The sequence below is a fragment of the Anopheles bellator genome, chromosome 2, assembly GCF_943735745.2.
Source record: "Anopheles bellator chromosome 2, idAnoBellAS_SP24_06.2, whole genome shotgun sequence".
NCBI lineage: Eukaryota > Metazoa > Arthropoda > Insecta > Diptera > Culicidae > Anopheles > Anopheles bellator.
Window position 1 is genome coordinate 46,034,501 of NC_071286.1, and position 22,289 is coordinate 46,056,789.

The 22,289-nt window shown below is 47.7% G+C and overlaps 4 protein-coding genes and 1 non-coding gene across 7 annotated transcripts in view; 4 read left to right on the forward strand and 1 right to left on the reverse strand.

Annotated features, from left to right (window-relative positions):
- The first annotated feature begins 1,436 nt into the window (after positions 1-1,436).
- On the forward strand, positions 1,437-6,790 carry LOC131208271 (zinc transporter ZIP13 homolog). 3 transcript variants are annotated; one of them, XM_058200935.1, is made up of 4 exons: positions 1,437-1,584; positions 3,670-4,238; positions 4,855-5,403; positions 5,470-6,790. In XM_058200935.1, exons 2-4 carry the CDS (start codon positions 4,007-4,009, stop codon positions 5,802-5,804), a joined length of 1,116 nt encoding a protein of 371 aa, XP_058056918.1. In that variant the 5' UTR covers positions 1,437-1,584; positions 3,670-4,006; the 3' UTR covers positions 5,805-6,790. The 3 variants fall into 3 exon arrangements, with proteins under 3 accessions (XP_058056918.1, XP_058056920.1, XP_058056919.1); XM_058200937.1 differs by lacking the exon at positions 1,437-1,584 and adding an exon at positions 3,039-3,142; XM_058200936.1 differs by lacking the exon at positions 1,437-1,584 and adding an exon at positions 3,500-3,590.
- Positions 6,791-6,911: 121 nt separating this feature from the next.
- Positions 6,912-6,985, reverse strand: Trnan-guu (transfer RNA asparagine (anticodon GUU)). Its single transcript has one exon. It is a non-coding gene; the product is annotated as a tRNA-Asn (tRNA).
- Positions 6,986-8,453: 1,468 nt separating this feature from the next.
- LOC131207614 (uncharacterized) lies at positions 8,454-10,622 on the forward strand. The gene is made up of 3 exons (XM_058200234.1): positions 8,454-8,740; positions 9,325-9,682; positions 9,753-10,622. Exons 1-3 carry the CDS (start codon positions 8,454-8,456, stop codon positions 10,620-10,622), a joined length of 1,515 nt encoding a protein of 504 aa, XP_058056217.1.
- A 755-nt stretch (positions 10,623-11,377) lies between these two features.
- On the forward strand, positions 11,378-13,972 carry LOC131212194 (nuclear pore complex protein Nup107). The gene has a single exon (XM_058205965.1). The coding sequence runs from the start codon at positions 11,378-11,380 to the stop codon at positions 13,970-13,972; it is 2,595 nt and encodes an 864-aa protein (XP_058061948.1).
- Positions 13,973-19,825: 5,853 nt separating this feature from the next.
- LOC131207615 (peripheral plasma membrane protein CASK-like) overlaps positions 19,826-22,289 on the forward strand; it is a 59,239-nt gene continuing 56,775 nt past the window's right edge. The window contains exon 1 of the mRNA XM_058200235.1: positions 19,826-19,884. Coding sequence (XP_058056218.1) covers positions 19,826-19,884 — 59 coding nt within the window. The remainder of the gene's footprint in view (positions 19,885-22,289) is intronic.

Genomic DNA, 22,289 nt, shown 5'->3' on the forward strand with positions numbered 1-22,289 from the left:
AGCAGACAAATAAACTTCAAATACGTACCTTGTCTCTTGCTGCATAATTTGGTATTTTCTCGGCTGGATCCGGGACTATCTATCCCCGAATGTGCGAGCGATGCGGATAATTCCGAAACTGGTGAGAGTCCAAATACTTTCGTCGAACATTTTCGCAGTCGGAAAAGATTTCTGTCCTTCTTCGGCGTTGGGTTAAAGTTCTCCACGCACTCGGGTGCGGGCGACTCTGACATTACATCCAGATCCGTTTCCGGAGGTGTCAAAGTGCACGATTGTCCTCCGACGGTAGGAGCCTCTGCTGGAGCATCGGATTGCGTTTCGCAAGTATTTTCAATGTTCAGATTCATGACGTAGCTGCGTTTGGATCAGACTCAGCTGCTTGAACAGTATCGAACCTTGGCTGGCACACACGAACTAATGCGCTGCGTTCCGAAAATTCTTTAAAAATGGTTACCACAATCAGCCGCTTCGTAGATTTCTGCATCAAGAAAGCACGGAGCTGCAAAGCAAGGGCGCATGATATAGTCGCAGATATTTACAGGAATAATGGATTTCGCAAACCTCGTGCAACGAACGTTATTGGGCTTACCTGAAGTGCCTTCAGTGTTGCAAGCAGAATGCACAACCTAAGTCACCTTTTCACACCGAAACACTGTTAGGAGCTCCGGGCAAAAGTATGTTTTAACTGCTTCTACACCAGCAGTGAAAACTTAATCGATAGCTTCCAACGCCCGCAGATATCAGACACTTTATGAATTTTTACTAAACTTTTTCACGGCAGCTGAAGCGTCAAACTTTTGGCGCAGTTCCGAACATTTTGGCGGACTCGACTTTCTTTGTTCGGCAATACCTCACTACAAAACCCGCTGTTGGTGTACTACACACTGTTCTATCTGTATCCATTCTATAGGATTGTCAAACAGTTTTGTGCATTTTTTGGAGCCTGCTGACAGCTGATTGTTAGGTTGATAGAAAAGGTACAATAAATTCATCATGATATACTTTAGAGATTGCCGATGTTCATAGTCTAATATCATTTATCACACAAAACACATTGAAATTAAAATGTAGCACTGACTGACTTAAAATGACTTCATCACAAAAAGAAAATTCATAATTCATGAAGTAGACATATCGCACTGTAGGAAGAGTGAACAGAACAGAATTTCAATCAATTTTTATCCATTTTTTCTTCAAACGCAACACGACTGGCTCGTCTTAACAAAAATTTATACTGTTAAGTATTTAATTTATACTGAAAACGGCAAAAACAAATCGCTCCACATTCGTGTTCCGCGAGAGCCTGCCAAATGCGCACCAATCACTAGGCACACGCTGCCTCAAACGTCAACGACGGCAGCGAATGGTCTGTCAAAACAAATACCCTGTTTCCACTGTTCCACCACCCAGCCATACTTGCCCAGAGTTAAAGGGGTTGATTATAAAGCCGCCGCGCACAAATAGGTATCCGCTACAGTCGCAATAACAGGTGATAGTTACGGGAATCGTTTGCTTGCGGATAGACCAACCATCGGGCAATGGTCTGCGGCCTGCAGTGGAATTAGGCGTCTTCATGTTCGACTGGTTAGTACCCTTCTTTCCACATGCGAACCAGCTGATCGGGGCTAGAATTACGAAACATCAGTTTTCGCAACCGTACCAATATGAAAAACCGTTCGTTTTCTTCCGCGTTTCAAGTTTACGCCTCGTGGTTTTTGTGTCTTCTGTGTTAGTTCTATCCTGTAAAAGCTACGGCAACCGTACGGAACGGGATCACAATTTCCTAATGATAACGAAGGGGCGGTCGCCTCAATAGTGTTCCAAACGCGGTAATGTTATCGTTATTTTAAACCTGCTTCGGTTATTTAGCAAATGCCATTCGTGTGTTTTCTATTTTACCTGCCTCGGATTCCTTTTTTCAGGTTTTACTCTACTTTACAACTTATGAAATAGTTTATTACGAACTATATATTCTAGTGCGTGAGCTGAACCTAAAACATGCCTTAAAATTACTGTTTATGGTTACAATAAGGTTCACGGCTATTGCATGGATATTTCCGTTCTGTTTACAAGTACGGTCGGAACCGGTTTTCTATTCTAAACCGACTAAACACCGGAAAACAAAACGATGCCCTATTATGTTTGTCCTCAGCTCATCATTAACCTAACTGTATTGCTAATTAATGTCCACTTCCTGTTTTCTATGACTTTATAAACGAAGCATAATGTGTTGCCAATTCCCTCTCGATATTGAGCGATTGGAAAACAATAATGGTTATAAGTTGGAGTCACGATGGCCCTTATTGCAATCGAAAATAAAATCATCCACTGTACAGATTACCAAACAATCGAGCAACAGTGTTAACAAGTGCTCTTTATTGTGAAATGAGATAACCATGTAACCGGATTAACCAGCACAAACCATCTGGCGGCTCAAATATGGTTGTCGGTGATAAGGCCGTTGTTGGCGGTTGCGCATGGTTTTAGAATTATCTGCTATCTGCAACCATTACTAATTCTGTTTCTCGACAACATTTTGCACCATCATCGTGCTTCAAGGATGGATGATCGTTAGAAACGCCCGACGGACATGTCGCCATGCGAGAACCATGGTTGGTGGGTCACATGGTTTTTACAACGAAGCGCTGTGGTAGTCGTGGTTGCTCCCCAAACCATGAACCATGTGCCGGAGAACAAAGAAACGCAGATGGTTTTGTGGTGAACGCGTCAGCGAGCGCCGATCGGAGCGATACTTGACCACACGACCACCACCGAACAAAACCATTCGGTGCTGCGTCGTAATCTCCAACCATGTTTTGCTTTGCGCAAGTGTATGCGGCTGCCGTTTGCACACTGGCCGCCTTCCAACCACGATTGGTTTACGTAGTGCGCAATAAGCACGCGATCTGAGAGTGGGTTTGCTTTCAGAGCCGTGCGCAAGAAACCCTACCGAGTTAGTCACCGTTCATCGTTCCAGATTTTCCCCTTTTCCTGAGCGTGCGCGACTCCTGCTTCGGGGATCTGACACCGAGAATTAGCAGGCACGTTCCTGCATTGACGAGCTCCTGTGTGCGTCATCGTGTGCAGGACAGTGGGAGCGATAAGCCAACATATCCGCTTGTCCGGATAAGCCGGTTCTCGAGTAAGATATAAAGTGGCTAACAAAGGAAACATCTTCTTTTGCCTGCTGCTGGTTAGAATGAAAAGCAGAGTGAGAACCATTCACTTGACCACTGGCCATTATGCCGTACCATTGCATTCCGAACTGGACGGAGGAAGCAGGAGTGAAAGGACAGTGCGTGGTTGGAGTGCGCAAATTGTTGGCCAGCAAAGAATTCCTTATCACTTTCGCTCGCTTCTTCGATGTAGTATCGGTCACAGAGTATCGGTTCGCGCCTGTGTGTATCTGTAGATTGGCACCACCGGCTGTGTGTAGCGCATACGATAAGAGGCGCAACAAAAACAGCTGTTTGAGTCATTAGCGTCTGGCCTGTGCGACCAGCAAGACGGTTTTCGGGGCGATATTCCGCGGTTCTTTGTGCGTTTGGATCTTTCTATTGATGCACTTGATTCGATTCGAGAAAATAAAAGTGTGTGATCTTTCGTGGAATTTGTTGATGCATTGTCTAATCGTCTTTTGGTGTATCGTTATCTTTTTGCTTTCCGCAGACGCAACTATAAACACACGCAGCGCGAAGAATTCGAAGTTTCAGTCGAAACACCGGTAATCGCGAAAGATGCTCCACAACACGTAGCGCCCAGAAAGACGAAGTCTCAGTGGAAGTCGAGGAAGATTCCGGCTCTAAATCATCATTATCGTCTTTTGTGTGCTCGGAAGGATCCAGTTTTGAGAGAAGGCTTGGCTCGAGCGCGGGTGTCCAGCTATTGTGAACGATCGCGTCTGCAGCTGCGTATGTGTGTACCCTCAGGCGTAACAGTCAATTAGCGGTGAAACCGACCGCCGACCGAGTGACAGTACCGAGGCATTTCGCGCGAGAAACGCAAGATGATCAGCAGCATGATGAATCTGACCAGTGACTTCCTGGACGAAACGTTTGTCTATCTCTACAAAGAGATGCACCATTATGTGCCGGAGTTTATTGGATCGATGGGCTACGTACCGTGGGTGTTTTCGTTGCTTGGATCGGCACTGATCGGCTTGAGCGGAATTCTGCCGATGTTCATCATTCCGGATGCGGCCAAAATCGGCAAAGAGGACGGCAAGGAGTTGAGTGATCGTGAGTGTGCTGTATATACGAATAGATGCCCCTCCCGGTAGACCGGTTCGGTGATAATTGGTGCCGTCTTCAAATTAGAGCTGGTGGCAGGTTTTCACCAATGTGCAACCATGCAATCAAACGACAAGGATGATTGTTTGTTATGTTCAAGCCTTTCCCGTGTTTCCCAGGCCGAGCCACGCGATCATGACCTTGAACCGCGACGCGATGATCGCTGTTTGTAAACCGCCGTGTAGCATACCTGGCTGCCACTGCTACAGAAATGGTACGTCGCGCGACACGCTCTGCCGGGTTGTGTGTTTCTTTTTTCAAAATTGTCTATCAGCGTGGCCGGAATCAGTGCTTGAACATAAAGGCGTGAAGTAGATTACTTTATTGCCTCATTTATCGGAAGCCCTCTGGTCCTCTTCATGTCGACTCACCCTTCAACGCCAACGACACAAGAATCGGGGATTGCATCGTTGCGCTGCTATCTTTGTCGACGTGCCATCGTTCACCAACTATCACCGATCGCTATCGCGCATTCTATGTGTTCAGCCCACAAATAATCTTACATCTTTTCTTCAATTTCTTTGTTCGATTGTATCGCGCTGCGTCGTCCCGATTGTTGCTGCAGCGGCCGAATCGAAGACACTGAAGCTTTTGCTGAGCTTTGCCGTAGGAGGTCTACTAGGCGATGTGTTCCTTCATCTGCTACCGGAAACGTGGGAACATGAACAGGCGGCTGGAGGGTCCGCCGGTGGACATCCCTCTCTGCGCAGCGGCCTGTGGGTGTTGGGCGGGCTGTTGTTGTTCACGATGGTGGAGAAGATTTTTTCAGGCTACGCAAATGTGGACGATACGAACCCACAACCGAAATGTGTCGAGATCGCAACCTGTCTCTTGCGCCGTTCGGGCGGCAAACTGCCGGAAAATTTTGTCGGCATGTGTGGTTCGAAGGATGGTGCCGGTCAGGGATCGTGTGATATCGAGGACGTACCGAACGGCTGCTTCCTGGCGGGCAACGCGGAATCGCCAGCGAAGGATGAGGCTGGTCACAAAAAGGTGGCCGGCTATCTGAACCTGCTGGCCAACTCAATCGACAATTTTACACACGGTCTGGCGGTAGCTGGATCCTTTCTGGTGTCTCTTCAGCACGGTATTCTGGCCACGATCGCTATTCTGTGTACGTTTTCGGATTCACCTTTTCTAGGCACCGTCCGTTAATCTCCTTCGTTTTCCTTCTTTACAGTGCACGAAATTCCCCACGAAGTCGGTGACTTTGCGATCCTCCTTCGATCGGGCTTCAGTCGCTGGGACGCCGCCAAAGCCCAGCTACTGACGGCGGGAGCCGGTCTGCTCGGTGCCCTCGTAGCAATCGGTGGAAGCGGCGCAACCACGGAACTGGAAGCGAAAACTTCGTGGATCGCTCCGTTTACTGCTGGCGGTTTTCTACACATTGCGCTCGTCACCGTCCTACCGGATCTGCTGGATGAAACTGATCCGTGGGAATCGGTGAAACAGTTTTCCGCCCTCCTGCTGGGCATTGGCCTGATGGCGTTCCTAACTGTGTACCTGGAACACTAAGCAGAAATTAAGTGCTGGCAACGGAAAACTCACCCCAGGCCAGTTTGCTGCGCCGTGAAGTTTTCAAAGTTTCACCAAAAGCCAAGTAGATTGGCGTCTTTGCGCCAGTCTCGCGTAGCACGTCCTGTAAAAACTATACCCAATCAAAACTTTAAAATTATTAGTCTGCTGTAGACGTGTAAATGATTCAGGTGGACGTTGGTGACTGATTGTAGTACAACTCTCAACGCCCACCGTACGACCACGGTTTGTTACTCTTGTTCGTGTGTGATGTTGTACTTTATGTTTGTATGTATGTATGTGAATGCGCAACCTTGTTTTGATAGTAAGAAAATGTAGGTTTTAATTTGAAATTATGTAGAGTAAGACGTGAGCATTAACGACAGAAACGGGGTAACGATATTGTGACGTAGTGTTAATTGCATTCAATTGACAACACAACCTCCCAAACGGTTCACTTAAACAATCAGTTATAGTTCGATCATCAGCATGATGAGCCAGCTTATCACACATTCGAGTTTAATCGCAAATAGTCACTGTCGTGGCAAGAATCCTTTGAATATCCGGTGCATCCTGCCTGACGATGAGGGATGAAACGTATTATAATTAAAAACACATGGCCATAAAACTAAACGATACATTACATTTACATGTTTCTGCCATACACGGGGAGGGCAATAAAAGCGATCATTAAAAGACTATTGGCCTCATTACATAGAAGAAAAAAAACTAGTCCATAAAGATTGCGAACCCATTCTCTTGCAATCACAACGCGTAAACAGGGCTCACCGAGTTAGTTCACACTTTACGCTTGTGTTTTCAATAAAGAGATTAGGTTGTGATAATATATTTGTTATAAATTTTGTTTCATAGCAAAATAAATCTCCAACACGTTACAGGAGTTAAATTTCGAGTGTTACGAGAATAAAGAAAAAAGTATCTGCGTTTTACTTCTAAACTGTACGAATAGATAAAAACAATGATCTGATCCATTTTTTCAGAATATCAAATATATTTTAAACATATTCAAAATTTGTCAATTCGCAATTGAAAATATTCAAATGTGTTGTGAAGAATAAAGAAAACTATGTGAAAAAAGACTCTTCGCGCCCCCGGGTGGGCTCGAACCACCAACCTTTCGGTTAACAGCCGAACGCGCTAACCAATTGCGCCACGGAGGCTATTGATAGAATTTGTTCCAAACATAGTTTGGTGTTGCAAGCGTTTTCAGTATGTTACTTTTTCATTCTACATGAAAAAGAAATGAAATTTTTATATTAAACTATGAAACTATTAATAAACTATTAAACAATAGCAATGATATCTAAAGCAAGAACCAATACACCACTTCCAAACCGGAACTATGTTGCCGTAACTACTTCCTTTAGTGCACGTTCATTCTATTTTCGTTTTCGTCATTCACGCAAAATACTTCCGTGTGCTGTGCACGCTATGTTCGTACTATGTCCGCGTTTGGCCGCCCATAACGGTGCTACCTTTTTCTGTAAGCAGCATAACGCAAAGAACGGTACGCTGAGGTAATCAGTTTGCATGAGTGAAGCTCACATAGCATCAGATGATGCTCTCAACATCATATCGCAACGCCATCAGAGAGAGATCATTTATAGTATGTGCAATGTGGCACGTATGAACCAATTGGTGCACGGAGGCTGCAATTGCTCGAATTGACTTTTTCCATTGAACCAATAATAACAAAACGAAGGATTTGTGATACACTGTGCTGGCCACCAGTACACTACGAACGGCGGACAGCGAAATTGGTACTCGATATTCGATTGGTCTCGAGGTGCTGGGCTCTTCGGTGCACAATATCCAAGGGGTATTTGAATAGCCATTGGTCTATGGTGCGTACTTCTACTTCATTCCGATTTTTCCTTGCTTTTGCCGTTGTATCTAGGAGAGTCCAAAGCATGACTTTAATTACACTATGAGGTAGACACAATGAGTCTCAAGAGATTTTGTTTGAGTCTAACTGTTTCTATAACTATTTTTTTTAAATGTGCATTAAAACAGAGGACTTTTTCTTGTTCCCTAAGATTCGATTTTCTTCGAGCGTAGGTTTATTGTGACTAATATGCCGGTGTAGAGCGAAGAAGCACCGCGCTCTGCGTCTGAATCGTCGCTTCGCCCCTTGCGTTGGATTGCAGCGTAAGGCAGATGCAATTTATAGTTGAAACGTATGCGGGAGTAACTTGATACCGCAGGGAAACTCCAGACAACAACATTGGGACGCAAGGAACCAGATTTGGTACTAAAAGTGAGCATGAACAGCCGCTCGGCTACGTAGCAACATTGGTCACGCACGATCGTTGGCTCGCCCGATGAGCATCGCGATTCTCGAGGGCGGCTGTTCGAGAATGTGAGGATCGATGTTTACCAAGGGTTGTAAGAGAAAAGCGCCGGCTGCAGTGAGAGTGACCAAAATCAATAGGGAGAGAGAGTACGAGAGATCGATCTTTTCCGAAGGAATCGTTGTTTGCGTCTGGCCATCGCCATCAACGGCAACCGATATACTCCCGGCACCGGTTTTCTATCCTCCCGCACATTGCGCTCAGTTGCAGATCGTGCGAGTGACCGATCGGTTCGCTGTCGAGTGCTGCCTTCCTACGTGCTACACTGAAGCGGGAAATGGAGAAAAGTTCAAGTGGCTGGCGGGTTCTATTGTTCACTGCGGTGCTGTGTGCCGGTGTTGTTGCCGCCCAAGACATGACCATCACCGAGGAGCTGGAAACGTGTAGCCTGCTCGATCGCGGAAAGCTAGAGACAGTGTTCGGAAGCGAGGCAGATGAGTTTCTGGGGAAAGTGACCGTGCTGTTTAATGTGGCCCCACCGAAACCCGTACAGACACCGCGCATCTTCGCCAACCGTGATCCGATTCACTACAACAAGATCGATTTTCGTGAACAGATCAATCTGTGAGTTACCAAAATTATCCAATTTTCGAGATTTTTCCAATCGCATGCTTTTGAAACGACCCTCTGCTTTAGAAATAATTAGCAGTATAAGTATTCCCGTTGGAAAACTTAGCAGACTGCCTCTATAGTAGAACAATGGTTATCGATCTCAACGACGTCATCTGTCGCAGTTAATACGCCTATACGCTTCGATCTATCTCGCTGTGCCCCGAGACACAAAACCCATCATTTGGAGTGCTCTAGTTTCGCAGTAGTTTGGCTTTATCAACAGACACGGGTTGAACTAATAGTGTGTACATTAGTGCGATATGCGAAGGGCTTCTGGTAGGCACTATCTCATATATTGTTCGAGGGTTAAAAGCGCATAGAAAAGCGCATTAATAACGCCCGAATGGGGACTTGAAGCCCAGACCGTCGGATTAAAAGTCCAACGCTCTACCGACTTTAAAGTTAAGATTTAGTGCAAACTTCTATCCGGGCCGGTGAGGAATTCTTGGGTTGCTTTATTCCGCTCGATCTTTTTTTTATTTTTCTATACAATATATGTTAAACTAATGGAACCTTTATCTACGTGTTCCATGCAGTTACCACAACCTCTACCAGCGGTTCCACAGTCAGCAGCAGTACAAAAACGGAGTTCGCTTTTTGCTCAGCGCATCCGTTCACCGCGTGCCCTACGAGTTGAAGGAGTACAACTTTACCGAATTCTTCGCCAGCGTTGAGACCCTAGCGGATGCGTACAACATCAGCGTTTATCCGAATCCACTGATCGAGAATGGGACTTTTGCACTGTTCGGACTGCGAGAGTTCCAAGTTTACGTAGTCGATCGTTGTGCGCGAGTTTCATACATTATTGAACCTCCCTGGAGCCTTATACAATTTTCATACGTCAAGGCAGCCGTTTTGTCTACATTCTATGACCGTCCCTGTGGCAAATGCGAGGTTAGTGTAGCACTTAACCACGTGGCTGTCGCCATTTACACTGAGAAACAACTCTTTTCACTTTTTGCAGCTCGAGAACTATCTGAACTCAACTATTACGGACGACGAAAAAGAATCACTTAGTTCCGCTACTGAATCAACTACGTCTGCGGGATGTAATGGAACGACCTCTTGTGCGGAAGATTCCTCAGAATCCACTGAAGTCACCGAGGAAGGAGAAGTGGGGCAGTCTTACGACAGTGAAGAGGATGATGATGAAAGTCATTCTAATGTCCACCGAAACGGTGTTTCAAAAAATGAACCCGATCCGTTTGTCAATCTAACAGTGACGGGCCCGGAGCTGGAGCTTCCGCTGCGTGTAATACTTCCGGTGTTGCACATCCATGTCGAACCATCGGAGCCCAGCAATCAAGCTCCAGACAACCAAACGTTGGCCACACACAGACTTTATCACTACGTTGTGCTCCAATCGAACGACAGCAACACTCATCAGGATCATCCTGATGGCCAAACGGAGGACATTGAGCTGCAGGAAGTTTCGTTAGAGAACTCTACGTCTGGTTTAAATCATGCGTCTGCCAACGATACGGAGTCGGATACTATACGCGTCGAGGGCACCGATTGGCCGGTAGAGCAGTTAAAGGAAATTCTCAACACGAGTACTATTTTGTATGACTTCCAGCAGCAAAGGATATTTGAGCGACTTCGACGCTACAATCTCACGGAACAGCAGCAATACGATGAGGTCGTGGAAGTATCTGTCGCCAATCGTTATGCCGCGGCCGTTCGGCGCCGAGCTTCGGTGAAACCAGAACAACATCGCAACAATCGACGGTCGCAGCTAAAGAAGCACTACGCCCGGTTGATTCCGTGGCTGAATTGGACTTTTGGAAAAAGTCTGCCTTCATCAGGAGGAGTTAAAGTAAAAACAGCCAACTAGTGAAATGTAGATTTTGGAATATAGATTTTTTAATTTACTTACCGAACAAACCAAGCCAATAAATATTGTTCATTATTTCAACTGTTTGATTAGATTTGAAAATGTGAATGTGGATGTTAATGCTCGAACTTCAACTGCCAAATCAAATGTAATGTGTATTTAGTTCATTTGTATCTCAATTTGGCAGATGTCAAAGTTAACAGAAGCTGGGGTGAAATGGCTCACTTTTAACAGAAGCTTTAGAAAACACATTGTAACTGATTGTTTCAGTGTGAAAATAGTATTGAGAAAAATGTGAAATAATTTTTTAATTTTGGAAATGGAAAATGCGCCGTGATTGCTGCAATTTGTTCTACGATTTTTCCTTCTGGTGTAAAAGCCCCTGTAGCAAATCTGTTTCGTTCGTTTCGACAAAGTTGCGTCCCAGTGAAATTTGTGCAGCTATTCCAAGCAATCGCATTATTTTTCTAGATGACAGCTAGAAGGGGAAATCAAATTTGCATCAATCAAGTACGCTGGTTCAGAAGCGGTGCATTTGGAGCGGTTTCTGTTAATTATTGAAAGGAAAAACGGTTTTCAGGCGTGAAAAAAGTACAACTGAGATTGCATGAGCATTGCCCCTTCCGAAAAGTACGGCACTGCAAGACGTCTGCTGCTTTTTAGGTCAAAGCCGGTGCGAAATTATTGGCCCAAGTAATAGGTTATGGTTCTTTGTTTACTGTTTGAGGCTTAAACGTTTTACCGCCCGTGTAAAGATGGATCAATTGGAAAGATCGTTAATGTTGCTGGATGAATCAAATGTGAAATCCAAGAGAGGCTTGCTTCGTTCGAAAGAAGCTGCACGGTCCCTGCTCCAAGGCAAGCCAACCATAACGGGATTGGCTGAATCGTCGGCAGGCGTGAGTCTCGATATGGTGCAGGATGTTAGCGGCTACCGAGTGATCGAAGATGCTACTGCGCTTACTACCAGCCGGTTAAGCTTGGCGGCTGGCAGCACAACGAGCAATGCAAAAGACGTAACTACGCGGCTCTGCGTTCAGTTTTTGGAGGTCCTGCAGCGCCACAGTAACGAGACGGACGTGTTCGAAACGATCGACGAGCTGGTGGAAACGATTGAGACAACGTTGACTGATTTAGATCTCGCTGCACGGCAGCTGCTTCCGGCGGGTCGCGAACGACGCTTGCAGGCGGAAGAAATGTGGCTCAACGCAGAGCGTGAAACCTGGAAGCTTATGAACTGCCTGTACCGCGATCGGTTTGTCACGCAAAAGATGGAGAGCGAAATCGATGACCTACCGTTGGTGAACAGTGAAAGGACTATCATTGACCATCTGTACACGGCTAACGCAAACCTGCGCGAGTATCAGCTGATCGTCGACTGGTTGGAGCAGACGGCTTGGGGAGAGCAAGGGATGCAGACGGGTCACTATACGAATCGGACGGTTGCGTGGGAAAACACACTCCACCAGCTGTTGGATATCGGGCAAACTGCATTCGGCAGCGGCCGGCAGATCGTGAAAAGTCTCGACCCCGACGCGCCCGTCCGTGAGAAGCGCCCCCTGCACGATCTGGATGCGGAAGATCAGAACCGGCTGGCGAAACAAATCTTCCTCGACATACGCCACGGCCGGTTGGAGGAGGCACAAAGCAAATGCGAGCACTACGGAATGGCGTGGAAAGCGGCGATCCTAGAGGGATGGCGTTTGCACCACGATCCGAACTATGGAGCGGAAACGGTATCGCTAACGCGCAACATGATCGACGGCAACCCGCGGCGGGATTTGTGGAAAAAGTTCGCTTGGAAGATGGCCGAAAGCCGGTTGCTGGACGCGTACACCAAGGCCGCCGTGGGATCACTGTGTGGCCATCTGGAGGCGATGTTGGAAGTCCTGGCAGAGCACACGTGGACCGACGTGCTCTGGGCCTACCTGAAGGTACAAATTGACATACGCGTCGAGAGTGAGATCCGATCGCACTGTATCAAAAGCTATCTCCCGATGCCAGAAAGGTACTGGAATGGTAAGATGTCGTTGGAGCAGATCTTCGACGAGCTGGAAGCGCACCGGAACGTGCGCGTTAGCCTGACGGCAAAGGACGTGGACAAAGTGATCCAGAAGTACATCATCCTCGACGATATTCCTGAGCTGATGCGCATCGTGGATGGCTGGATCGAGGGTGCCGCGGAAGTCACGCTTTCCCCACCGATGCTGCGCTTCCTGAGCCACTTCGTTATGTTCATCCGGCAGATAGGGAAAGCGTTTCAGGAAGATATCGGCGATAGGATCATCGGGCGCTACGTGAAGCATTTGATTCAGATCGGGGATGCGCACATGCTGGCATTCTACACTGCGGCGCTTCCTCCCGACATGCAGTTGTTACTGTACTCGAAGTTCCTCGAAACGCTTAACGAAACACATGAACGTAAGCGAGCGCTTGAAGAGGCGTACGGATTCGGGCTTGATGTTCCCACCGTGACCGTTTACACGGTGGAAAAGTTTCGGGCTCGTGAACCGGACGAAGATGGAGATACACCAGCGGCCGGTAACCTGAGTGCGCTGGATGAGCAGAAGATTTCGTCGCTCGAATGGCTTACCTTCTATCCCGAGCAGCGAGGGGAGCTACTCTGGCAAGCGAATGCCTTGATGCGATACTTTCTCGGAAGGAGATGCATCGAAGCAACACGTCGAACGTTTGACGTCGTGCCGGCGGATACGATCGAACAGATTTTCACGCATTACGGATCGAAAGACGACATTCCGTGCAAAGAGGAGGTGAGCATCCGAGAGTACCTCTGCCACCAAACGTATCTGTTTGCGATCAATGGTTACAACGACTGGTCGCAGCTGTTCTACAACGAGAAGCCCAAGGCGCCGGCCACTGTAAAGATTACCAACTTTACGGAGCGTGTTACGTCCGAACATCTGGAGCAAACGTACCGCAACAAGCTTAGCGTGTGGGAGCATCGCCTGGCCGAGGCAACGAACAGAACCCACGATCTGCTGTACAACGTGTTGCTGTTTCCCGAGGCCGGCTGGTTGGTCGATGTGGACACTGCAAAGCCGGCGCCGGAGGACGACGAAGACTGGCAGCACCGGGCGGTGCAGATGGATAGCCTCCGCAAGTTGTGCATACCGGAAGTGGTGCTGCTCCTGCATCAGCTGCACACGCTTACCGAGCGGCACAGCGAGAACCTGGTGCTGGCGGACGTGCTGAGCTCCGAGTTGCGCAAGCTGTACAGCGTGTTTCCGAAGCACAAGCTGGCCGAAACGCTGGGCAAGCTGGCCGAGTCTTCGCTAACGCTGATAAATGCTCGCAAGGATCCTTTCGTTGGCGATGCGGCCAAAAAGTGAACGAGGGAACAAAATTGGATACCGTTGGCCGGTCGGACGGTCGACGGCGGCGCACATCGATCTTTAATTTTTACTCTTTACTCATTCGGCAAAATGTGGTGAAGTATAGTGAATTTTTCTTTTGTTTGTACTTTTTTCAAATAAAATGCGATTGGAGAAAACTGAAAACAAGTCATGATTTTAGTTACATTTCCGAGAGCGATCCGAATATTCCACATTTATCAACTTTTAACACCATCCTTAGCACAGTTCACAGCAAAGGTTATGTATCTATATGATTATACACAGTTAGAAAGGTTATAGATACTTTGATATGAAATAATCAAATATTAACGTTTGGCATTGCCAACCATAAACTTAGTTTTCCTGATATAGTTAAAGACTTTTTCATCACAGCGCAAAACATTAATGATGGTATCGCGATTGATCATTCAATCAAGTAGATAATATCGATATGAGTTTGGATGCAGAAATAGACTAATAACTATTCTATCAAATGTTTAAATGGTAGTTTATCGGTTGAACACTTCTGATGGTTATTATTACTTGTTTACAAATTCCTAAAGTAAAGCTCGTCGACCTTTTTTATATCCTGTTTTACACTCATAAGGCATTAGATTTCTATCAGATATTCGATATTTGCAGACAATTATGCATTAAAATATTTTGGTGTCATGCAGATTGCATAGCTCAGGCGTGTAAATATCTTAAGAGATCGAAAAAAGGCTGTTTGTAGTACTCGAACGCGTGTATTACACATAAAATGTTAAATTTAATCAAAACACATGCATAGAAAACAAATAAGGTTGGAAAAAGTCTGTAGATTCTTCCTAAAACAAAATATGTCCTCCTGTGGGGTACAATTTCCCCATAGTGGACAGCTGGAGGCCGCGCTTATCATTTTGACAGTTCTCCACCAAGCTCCATTCTCGCTCTCTAGCAAGCTCGTTCGCTCGCTCGCGGGTTCTTGATTTCGTAAACAGTGTGGTGAAGTAACATTGTGTTGGCGATCCGCGTTGATTTTGATCGCTTTCTTTCCGGAGTTCCGAGTTGCAGACCACCTGGTGCGCGGAGATCGTGAAGAAACACGGTGTGATGGGGATGTGTTTCCGGCGAAAATGTATAGTGTATACGAGCGTACAGCGCCTCAGCATTTCGGGTTAACCGCGAGATAAAAGCTTTCGGTAAACAAGCGAACCGAAGAGAGGTTGGTTGGCAGAAGGAAGGCAAGCGGCACGTTCTGGGTCAGCGTGCGGCGGCAGGGTGGTTCAACGGGGTACGGCACGGTCGGGTGAGTTTGTCGACTGTAAACACACGGCGCGCACCGATGCCTGTGTGTGTTCCGCGCCATATGCGGCTCACGGCGATCGTGACGCGCCGCTATCAGCGGCTAACGCGGACCCAGCAAGCGGCTGTGAGACGGCTGTGTTTAATTCCACGCCGCCACTCGGCCGAGTATCGTTAGTCCAATCGTCTTCATTGACATTCGACACGAGAATGTAATTGGCGCGGATTGGAATGCTCGCTAGATGGTACGCCCTTAGCAGCTGACGGGGCACGTTGGTGAGTCAACAAACAACGACGGCGGATGTGCTCTGTGCGGCCGATCACTCACCGGTTACTACCCGTTGGAATATACCCGGAACCCAAGGACCTTGGTTTGGTTTGGTCGGGCGTTCGGGCGTTGCGAGAGTGAGTGTCCTGTGCCGAACCTTTTTGCTGCCCTTCAACCCGGAAAATGAGTACCTGTTGGTAGTGTGCTGTTTGGGGCAGTTAGGAACCACGGCCTGCTGGTGCGAAGTGCTCCACACTTCGCGTTCACGTTGTGCGTTGTAAAGCACAGGTCTGCTGCAATGTATGCGTGCGTTCCGGTATTTTCGGATGTATTGGTCAGTAGTAGCAGCAGCAGCAGCAGTACTCCCCGGAAAAATCGGTCCCACAAGGATACGGCGGTCACACCAGCACAGCCCGAAAGTCGGTTCTCTGTTGTTGCCTAGGTGAATCCTTGGGTGGCTGCTCTGCTGCTTCGTCCGCTTTTCGTCTGCTAGTGCGCGGTGTCGTTGCTTTTCGTCGCTTCCTACCTCCGTGCTGCTGCTGGTGAGCGGAGGAGTTCGGCTAGTCGTTTGCTGGAAAGGATTGCTGTTCCGGGGACAACACCTTGCACGGTTGCACCGTTGTCGGTCGGTAGGTAATCCCCAAACGCGTGCCGTAATCCGTAAGTGCGAAGACGTTGCTAAACCGATGGGAATCCTTGCCGCAGCGCATGTGTGCGTGCCTGTGTGTACCCGCCGGCGTGTGTGTTTGTGCTCCCGAAACGATTTGCCAGGATTTGCTGAAAGTGCCCAAAGAGTTGATTGTGTCGAAAGAAAGCCGAGATCGGTTGAGGGATCAGTGACTGCAGCATAAATGACTGCATAAAGGTTCTTGGCCATCCGGCAAGGCATCTGCGAACTGTGATACCGGGGGTTAGAACGAGTCCGAAACCAGGCAGCCCGCGAAGAGCCTGGATTATGAAAAACGCCCCACCCGCCAAATGAAAAATGAGAGAGAAAGTGAGTGAAAGTGAGGGAAATACTGAAGCTGCGTGTACCAACGTGAAGTTGCAGTGCCGCGTGAATGACTGAAGGACTCTGGGTTTGTTGGAGTTCGCAAACAAAACAAAAAAAAACAAAATTTTGGAGCAATTTACGATAATGTGTACAGAGGAATAAGAAAAAAAAACACAAAGGACCGAAAAAAGGAGACTTGCGGGTACCTCACAGGATGGTTCAAGAGATGGTATTGTTCCCGCAGATTGACGCTCCCTGTTTGTTTTCGTGCCTTCACATGCAAGTTACCCATCTTGGGAAAACCAATCTTCAGCAGGCATGCTTAGATGCGATTTGATGAATGTGTAAGTGTCGTTGAAACAAAATCGAACGGAAATTGGACGGTGCGATATTGAAGCACGTGGAGCAACAACGTGGAAATTGGAGTTCACTATCGAGTAATCGAAAGTGATAGTAAGTCTTACTATCACTTAGGCTGATGTGTCCCAAGAAGGATCCGCCGCACATTCAGGTTGCTAAAAGCCTAGCACTATCCGCCTTTTCGAAAGATTTCTTTCTCTTTTCCACGCCTAACACAACTCCTCTTCTTCATGCGCGCGGTTAGCGTCACTGCTTGGAAGAGCGCTGGTGTGTGTTTGCGCCTAGGCGTGCGTGTTTGAAGTACGGCTGTGTGCGTGCCGGAACTCCGGAAGGCAGCTCGGGAAAATTGCATCCTTTTTCCCGGCCCCAAAAGGATGGAACGTTACTCGACAGCAGCACGGCACGGCTCAGGGTGAATCCTTTCTGACAGATTCGCTTTGGCGTGCACGAGCAGCTGCAAATGTAGATGTGAACCGTTCGAAAAAGAAAAACCTGGCCAAAGGTGAGTTCCGGTAGATGCGAGGTGAGTGGCGAGGAGGGCGGAATCTGTCACAACCGTAGTACGGTGTTTGTAAATGTTGTTGATACGGTTGTTTACTTTTTAAACTACGGATTATGCAATTTTTAGAGCACGGGTTTTATGGGTTTTCTTGTTCACTCGTATTCCGTAGAGTTTCACTCCATGTTTCGTCAATATTTTGAGTCGGTTCGACCACACTTTATGGTTCGTGTTCCGATTCGCACGATCCAACATGAAAAGAAAAATTTGTTGCATTAATGGGGAAAACCTTGAAGCAGCTTCATAGAAGGTCGTTGAGCTGTTAGAAGGAAGACACTGATTACATTAGTAACATAGTGCCAACTACAGAAGAAGCTGCAATTCTTATAAACCAGAGGTGGTATTGTTTAAAAATTCTTTCAATTGCCACTTGAGTTCTGTTTTCTATTGATACTATTATTTTTATTTCAGTTTTCCCATAATATCCTCGTTTCGTTTCCCGGAAAACTTTCAAACGTGTTTCTGAACACATTGCTGACTTCCGTTTATTCGACGATTGCTGCTGGGTGTTGCTGCGTTGCGTGGACGAACGGTGTTATTGGAGGTAGTCAACAAATGCGGCACAGCGCGCTGGCATGTCATTTGCGCTGGCGAACGCCCAAGTGTTGGGGGTGTCCTGTGGCGCTGGTATGCGTGGGCTTGCTAGAGAGAGTCTAACGAGTGTGTTAGTAACAGGACACCCGTGCTGCTGTGAGTGGCCCATTGAGTAGCGAGGCGGGGGGCATCCCTTGCTGGCCTTTTGGATCGCAAGGATCGCAGTGTTGGTGGTGAGTGACACAGCATTCCTTACGAAGGATGCTTTACTTTTGCGGGTTTTTTTCGCTTTCAGCGAGGGTGAACGAGTGACGCGATTTTTGCCAAAGCTACCCGGCGTTGGACCGGTGACTTGGCCTCCGAGTGGTGTCAGTATTACAGGAGCCACAAACGAGAACGGACACCCGGGATTTGCGCTCGCTTCGGCAGCTGCCCTACTGCAAAGTACGAAGGGTCAGCTGCCGGTGGGTGCGTCATGTTCCGTAGACCAAAGTACGTAGCCGGTGAGGCCACGAGGGCCGTGTAACGTGATTGTGATCGCCTCAAGTGGATGGTGAAGTTCTGTCGCATGTTGCCAGCACACCAGCTTCTGTTGCAGTCGAGTGCAGTGACGATTAATTAAGATTTTGCCATTGTGTTGCCAGTACTGCGGGCGCTTTGTGAGAGGGGTGCAGGCACTGATGCCGCATACAGACAGCGGGACAGCAAACAAAAACAAATATCAAATATATAGGCCAAACCCGGTTGCTGCCTTACGTCGGGTGGGTGGTCATGGTGGCGTCTTGGGATATTTATAGCACGTTTTCCTCCCGACTGCCGCAGTCGGTGGTCATCGGGTTATTGGCCGGTTTTCCGGTTAGGCTGTCGATAGCGCCGGTGGTCAGTTAGCGTTCTTGGGCGTGTGAATGCGAGTGTGCCCCTACTCGTTACTATGTCCACGGTGTTGTTCAAGCGAGGTGACCGGAATGACGTTTTCGTCAAAAGTCTGAGCTCGGGGTGGCCGAGACATGTTTATTGGTAACCAGAGTGAAAACATTACGACTACATCATATCGTTCTTTGCCGGCGTCGTTAACGATCGTGGCTAGATTCAGACCGTGGGATTGATGTTTGCAAAACCCGAAACACATGCCAACGGTTCTCGGGACACCAGTTACTCCGGTGTTCGTTACGATTCTGGGCGTGTTAATCGATTATATTCTACTAGGCCAGGGAAGGCAAGCGTCAACAACTAGGAACCCACCACGAAAATCGGCACAGTGAGTTGGCTTAATGGAAATTGCGGAAAAGAATAAATAATAACAGAATTGCCGACGGTGGCGGATGGTGTTGGTGAATATCAATCACAATTCTATCGCACGCGTCGAGCACGTTGAGTTCGCAGAAAATCGAAGAAATTTTGCTTTCCCCGTTTCGCCATCGACTAGTGGCTATCCCCGTGGAGTTAAACATCGTTTCGGGTCGTGGTTTTGTTTTTTTTTTCAGTTCGTTTGATCGTGAATCAATACACCAAACAAGGAGATCATTCAACGAGCGCGTTTATAGTGAGTGACACAGACGGAAATGTTTGCTTTGTGAAGGCTGACGGAGATTCGTGACGGTGCCCAACGGAAGGCACCACTCGTGTTAGTGCATCAAAAGTGCGGAAGTAACAGTTAGAGAAAACAAACCCAAAGTGCTCGCAATATTGGGTGCTTGCGGTGTGCATTGTAACGAAATTGAAATAAAAACCAAATTGTAATAACAACTGAACGATTGCAATCACCAACGAGCACACCATCGGGAAGGCAAACAGTTCAAACCAATCAGTGTCTCTGCTCCTGTTATCGACCAATCAGCACCGTGTGTCATGATGGCAGAGGACGAAATTTTGTTCGATGACGTCTACGAGCTTTGCGAAGTAATTGGAAGGTAAGTGGCCTTATAGTTTTATTTGCCCCGTGGCAGTGCTTCACAGTACATTGCAACGATGTTAACTTTGTTTGTTTTAGTGTAAATTAGCAAATTTTAGGATTACGTAGTCAGGATCTGCGTACCGATGTCGAGGTTCCATTGAAAGCGCCGATCCGTTCCGTTGAGGTTCCTATTTTTGCAGCACGGCAAAGTTCATCTTTTTGCCTGAAGTGTTCATCAAACTCTTCTTGCATTATGGAAATATTTTCCAAACTTTTGCCGAAACTTCTTCAGCTCATTAGTTGGCCTTCCGCCGCGGAGTCGCATTGCGAGTGGCTAACAATATGTGCGTTTTATGCACAATGCACATCCGCGGCCGCAACTGCTCGAGGGCTGACTTTCTTCGAGTGAGTGAGCAGAAACAGGCAGACGGGAATCGCTCGGTGAGAATGTACACAACTGTGTTAATCATGTCACGCTAGCAATGCAAATTTCCTTACACGGGTACCATTAATCCGAAACGACTTGATTATGTTGACGTTGAATTATTCATCTTCATTGTCTGCCTGCACGGCGCAAGCATTGTGGCGCGCGTGAGTACACTCTCATTTGTCCGGGAGGCGGACGGCTAACGTCGTCTCTCGACACCGAGGCCAATTATAGCTGTTCCTTGCTGTGATGGACGTTGAAATTCTTTTGCGTGTTCTCATACACATTAAACACTTACCGAATAAGCACTTTTTGAATTCCATATTCCAATGGGGGTTTGTGGATGTACTTGTAGTTTTCAAGTTTCCAATTCGATCAGACAGCAACATTCTGTAACAATAAAGCGTTGGAAAAAGACCTAAAACTTCCTCAACCCACGAAATAGTCGGTGGTGTAGATATTGTACTGTTTGTATTGAAACGTCTCCCATCCGGTGTCGGCATTATCTGCGTCGTGGGGGCATTCAAATCAGCCCTGGCGGGTGTTTTTTTGGTTGAATCTAAAATCATAAAAATATACATTCTCCCACGCGGCCCACGGGTGGGTTCCGAACAGAGCAACACTTCCGGCACCTATACGTGATGAGTTATGGCGTTTGAAATGCGACGCATGTGTGTGACAGCGCGGTTGACATTCTGACACCGGGACGGTCAGGAAGTGCGCCATCATCGCCATGCCAAGAATGGTGGCTGCAAATAGCGAATGGTATCGCATTCGCACGCCGCCATCACGTACTCTAACTACATTCCGGACGCGCGGCTGAGCAGGGGCGACATGATAATTGCTAAAGTTCCTCCCGAGTTCGCACCTCCTTGCCGGGATACGGGTTCCTGGATCCGTTTCCCGGGACAAGCATCAGCGATCAAACCTTGTTTCTAGCACCGCTCATCGGATCGTCGTCAAGTGGTCCAACCGCGCGTACCCCAGGAAGTCGAGTCGAGTGGTGCGTTGATGTATGAAATCAAGCGAAAACGGCACATCGTTTTGCGCATGGTCGAGCTCGCACAACCCGAAGGGCGCCCAAGGAGCAGCACGAGCGCTCTCAGCGTGCCGTGGGAGTCCGGCCATATATTCGAGAGATCTCAAGAATATGGCACGAACTGCCGCTCGCTTTCGGCACGATTTTCGCCATACTTTTCCGTTGTGGTTGTGGTGCCGAATCCTTCGCTCTGAGAATCGCATGCCGTGAGTGCTACAGTGGGTGCGTGTTCCGTGTCCCGGGAACTCTGGACCATTCTGGGCACTGTTTAGGAGGAGTTGTAAACAATTTTTAACACGAGCCTGGTCGCCTCATATTTCCGCCGGAGAACAAGTGTATGACGTCAGCGAATCTCCGAGTAGCACCGGGGCGCCCCGATAAGAAAACAGTGGCCAACTGAAACGATATCCCGAGCCGTGGGGCAACGCCAATAGTTATGCGGCCACGGCTGGACAGCTATCGGAAAGATCGGCAGTTGATTAGTTGGGATGGGGCTGTCGACCGGTGAACTGTGTCCGATACCTAGTCGACCGGTGGTTTAAATGCTTGGTCCGTAAACTAATAAGTATCGGCTCAAGAATCCCAAAGGGCGGAAGGTAATGTTCAGCGACGTTGACAGAAATTGTCGTTATCATTTTGGTACGCATCTTGCCCTTTTTTCTATCTTCTTCACCGCCGGTCGGTCTTAGCTTCGAAAGGACAGAAGTGGTCGCTGAAGTACGAAACGGTAGGCAACGTCGCTCAATGGCACTTCAAATTATGGTTGAACGATTTTCATGACCCGACCCGATCCCAGGGCGATGATAATGATATCCTGCTTGAAGGATTAGTTGGTAGGAAATAAATTTCCAATTATCGTGCCCCTTTCCGTGGCGCTGCTCGTTGCCGCCCCTGGGGTGTCCATTATCATCGCATTATCCTTTTCGCTCTAACACCGGTTCCGTCCCGTTCGGTA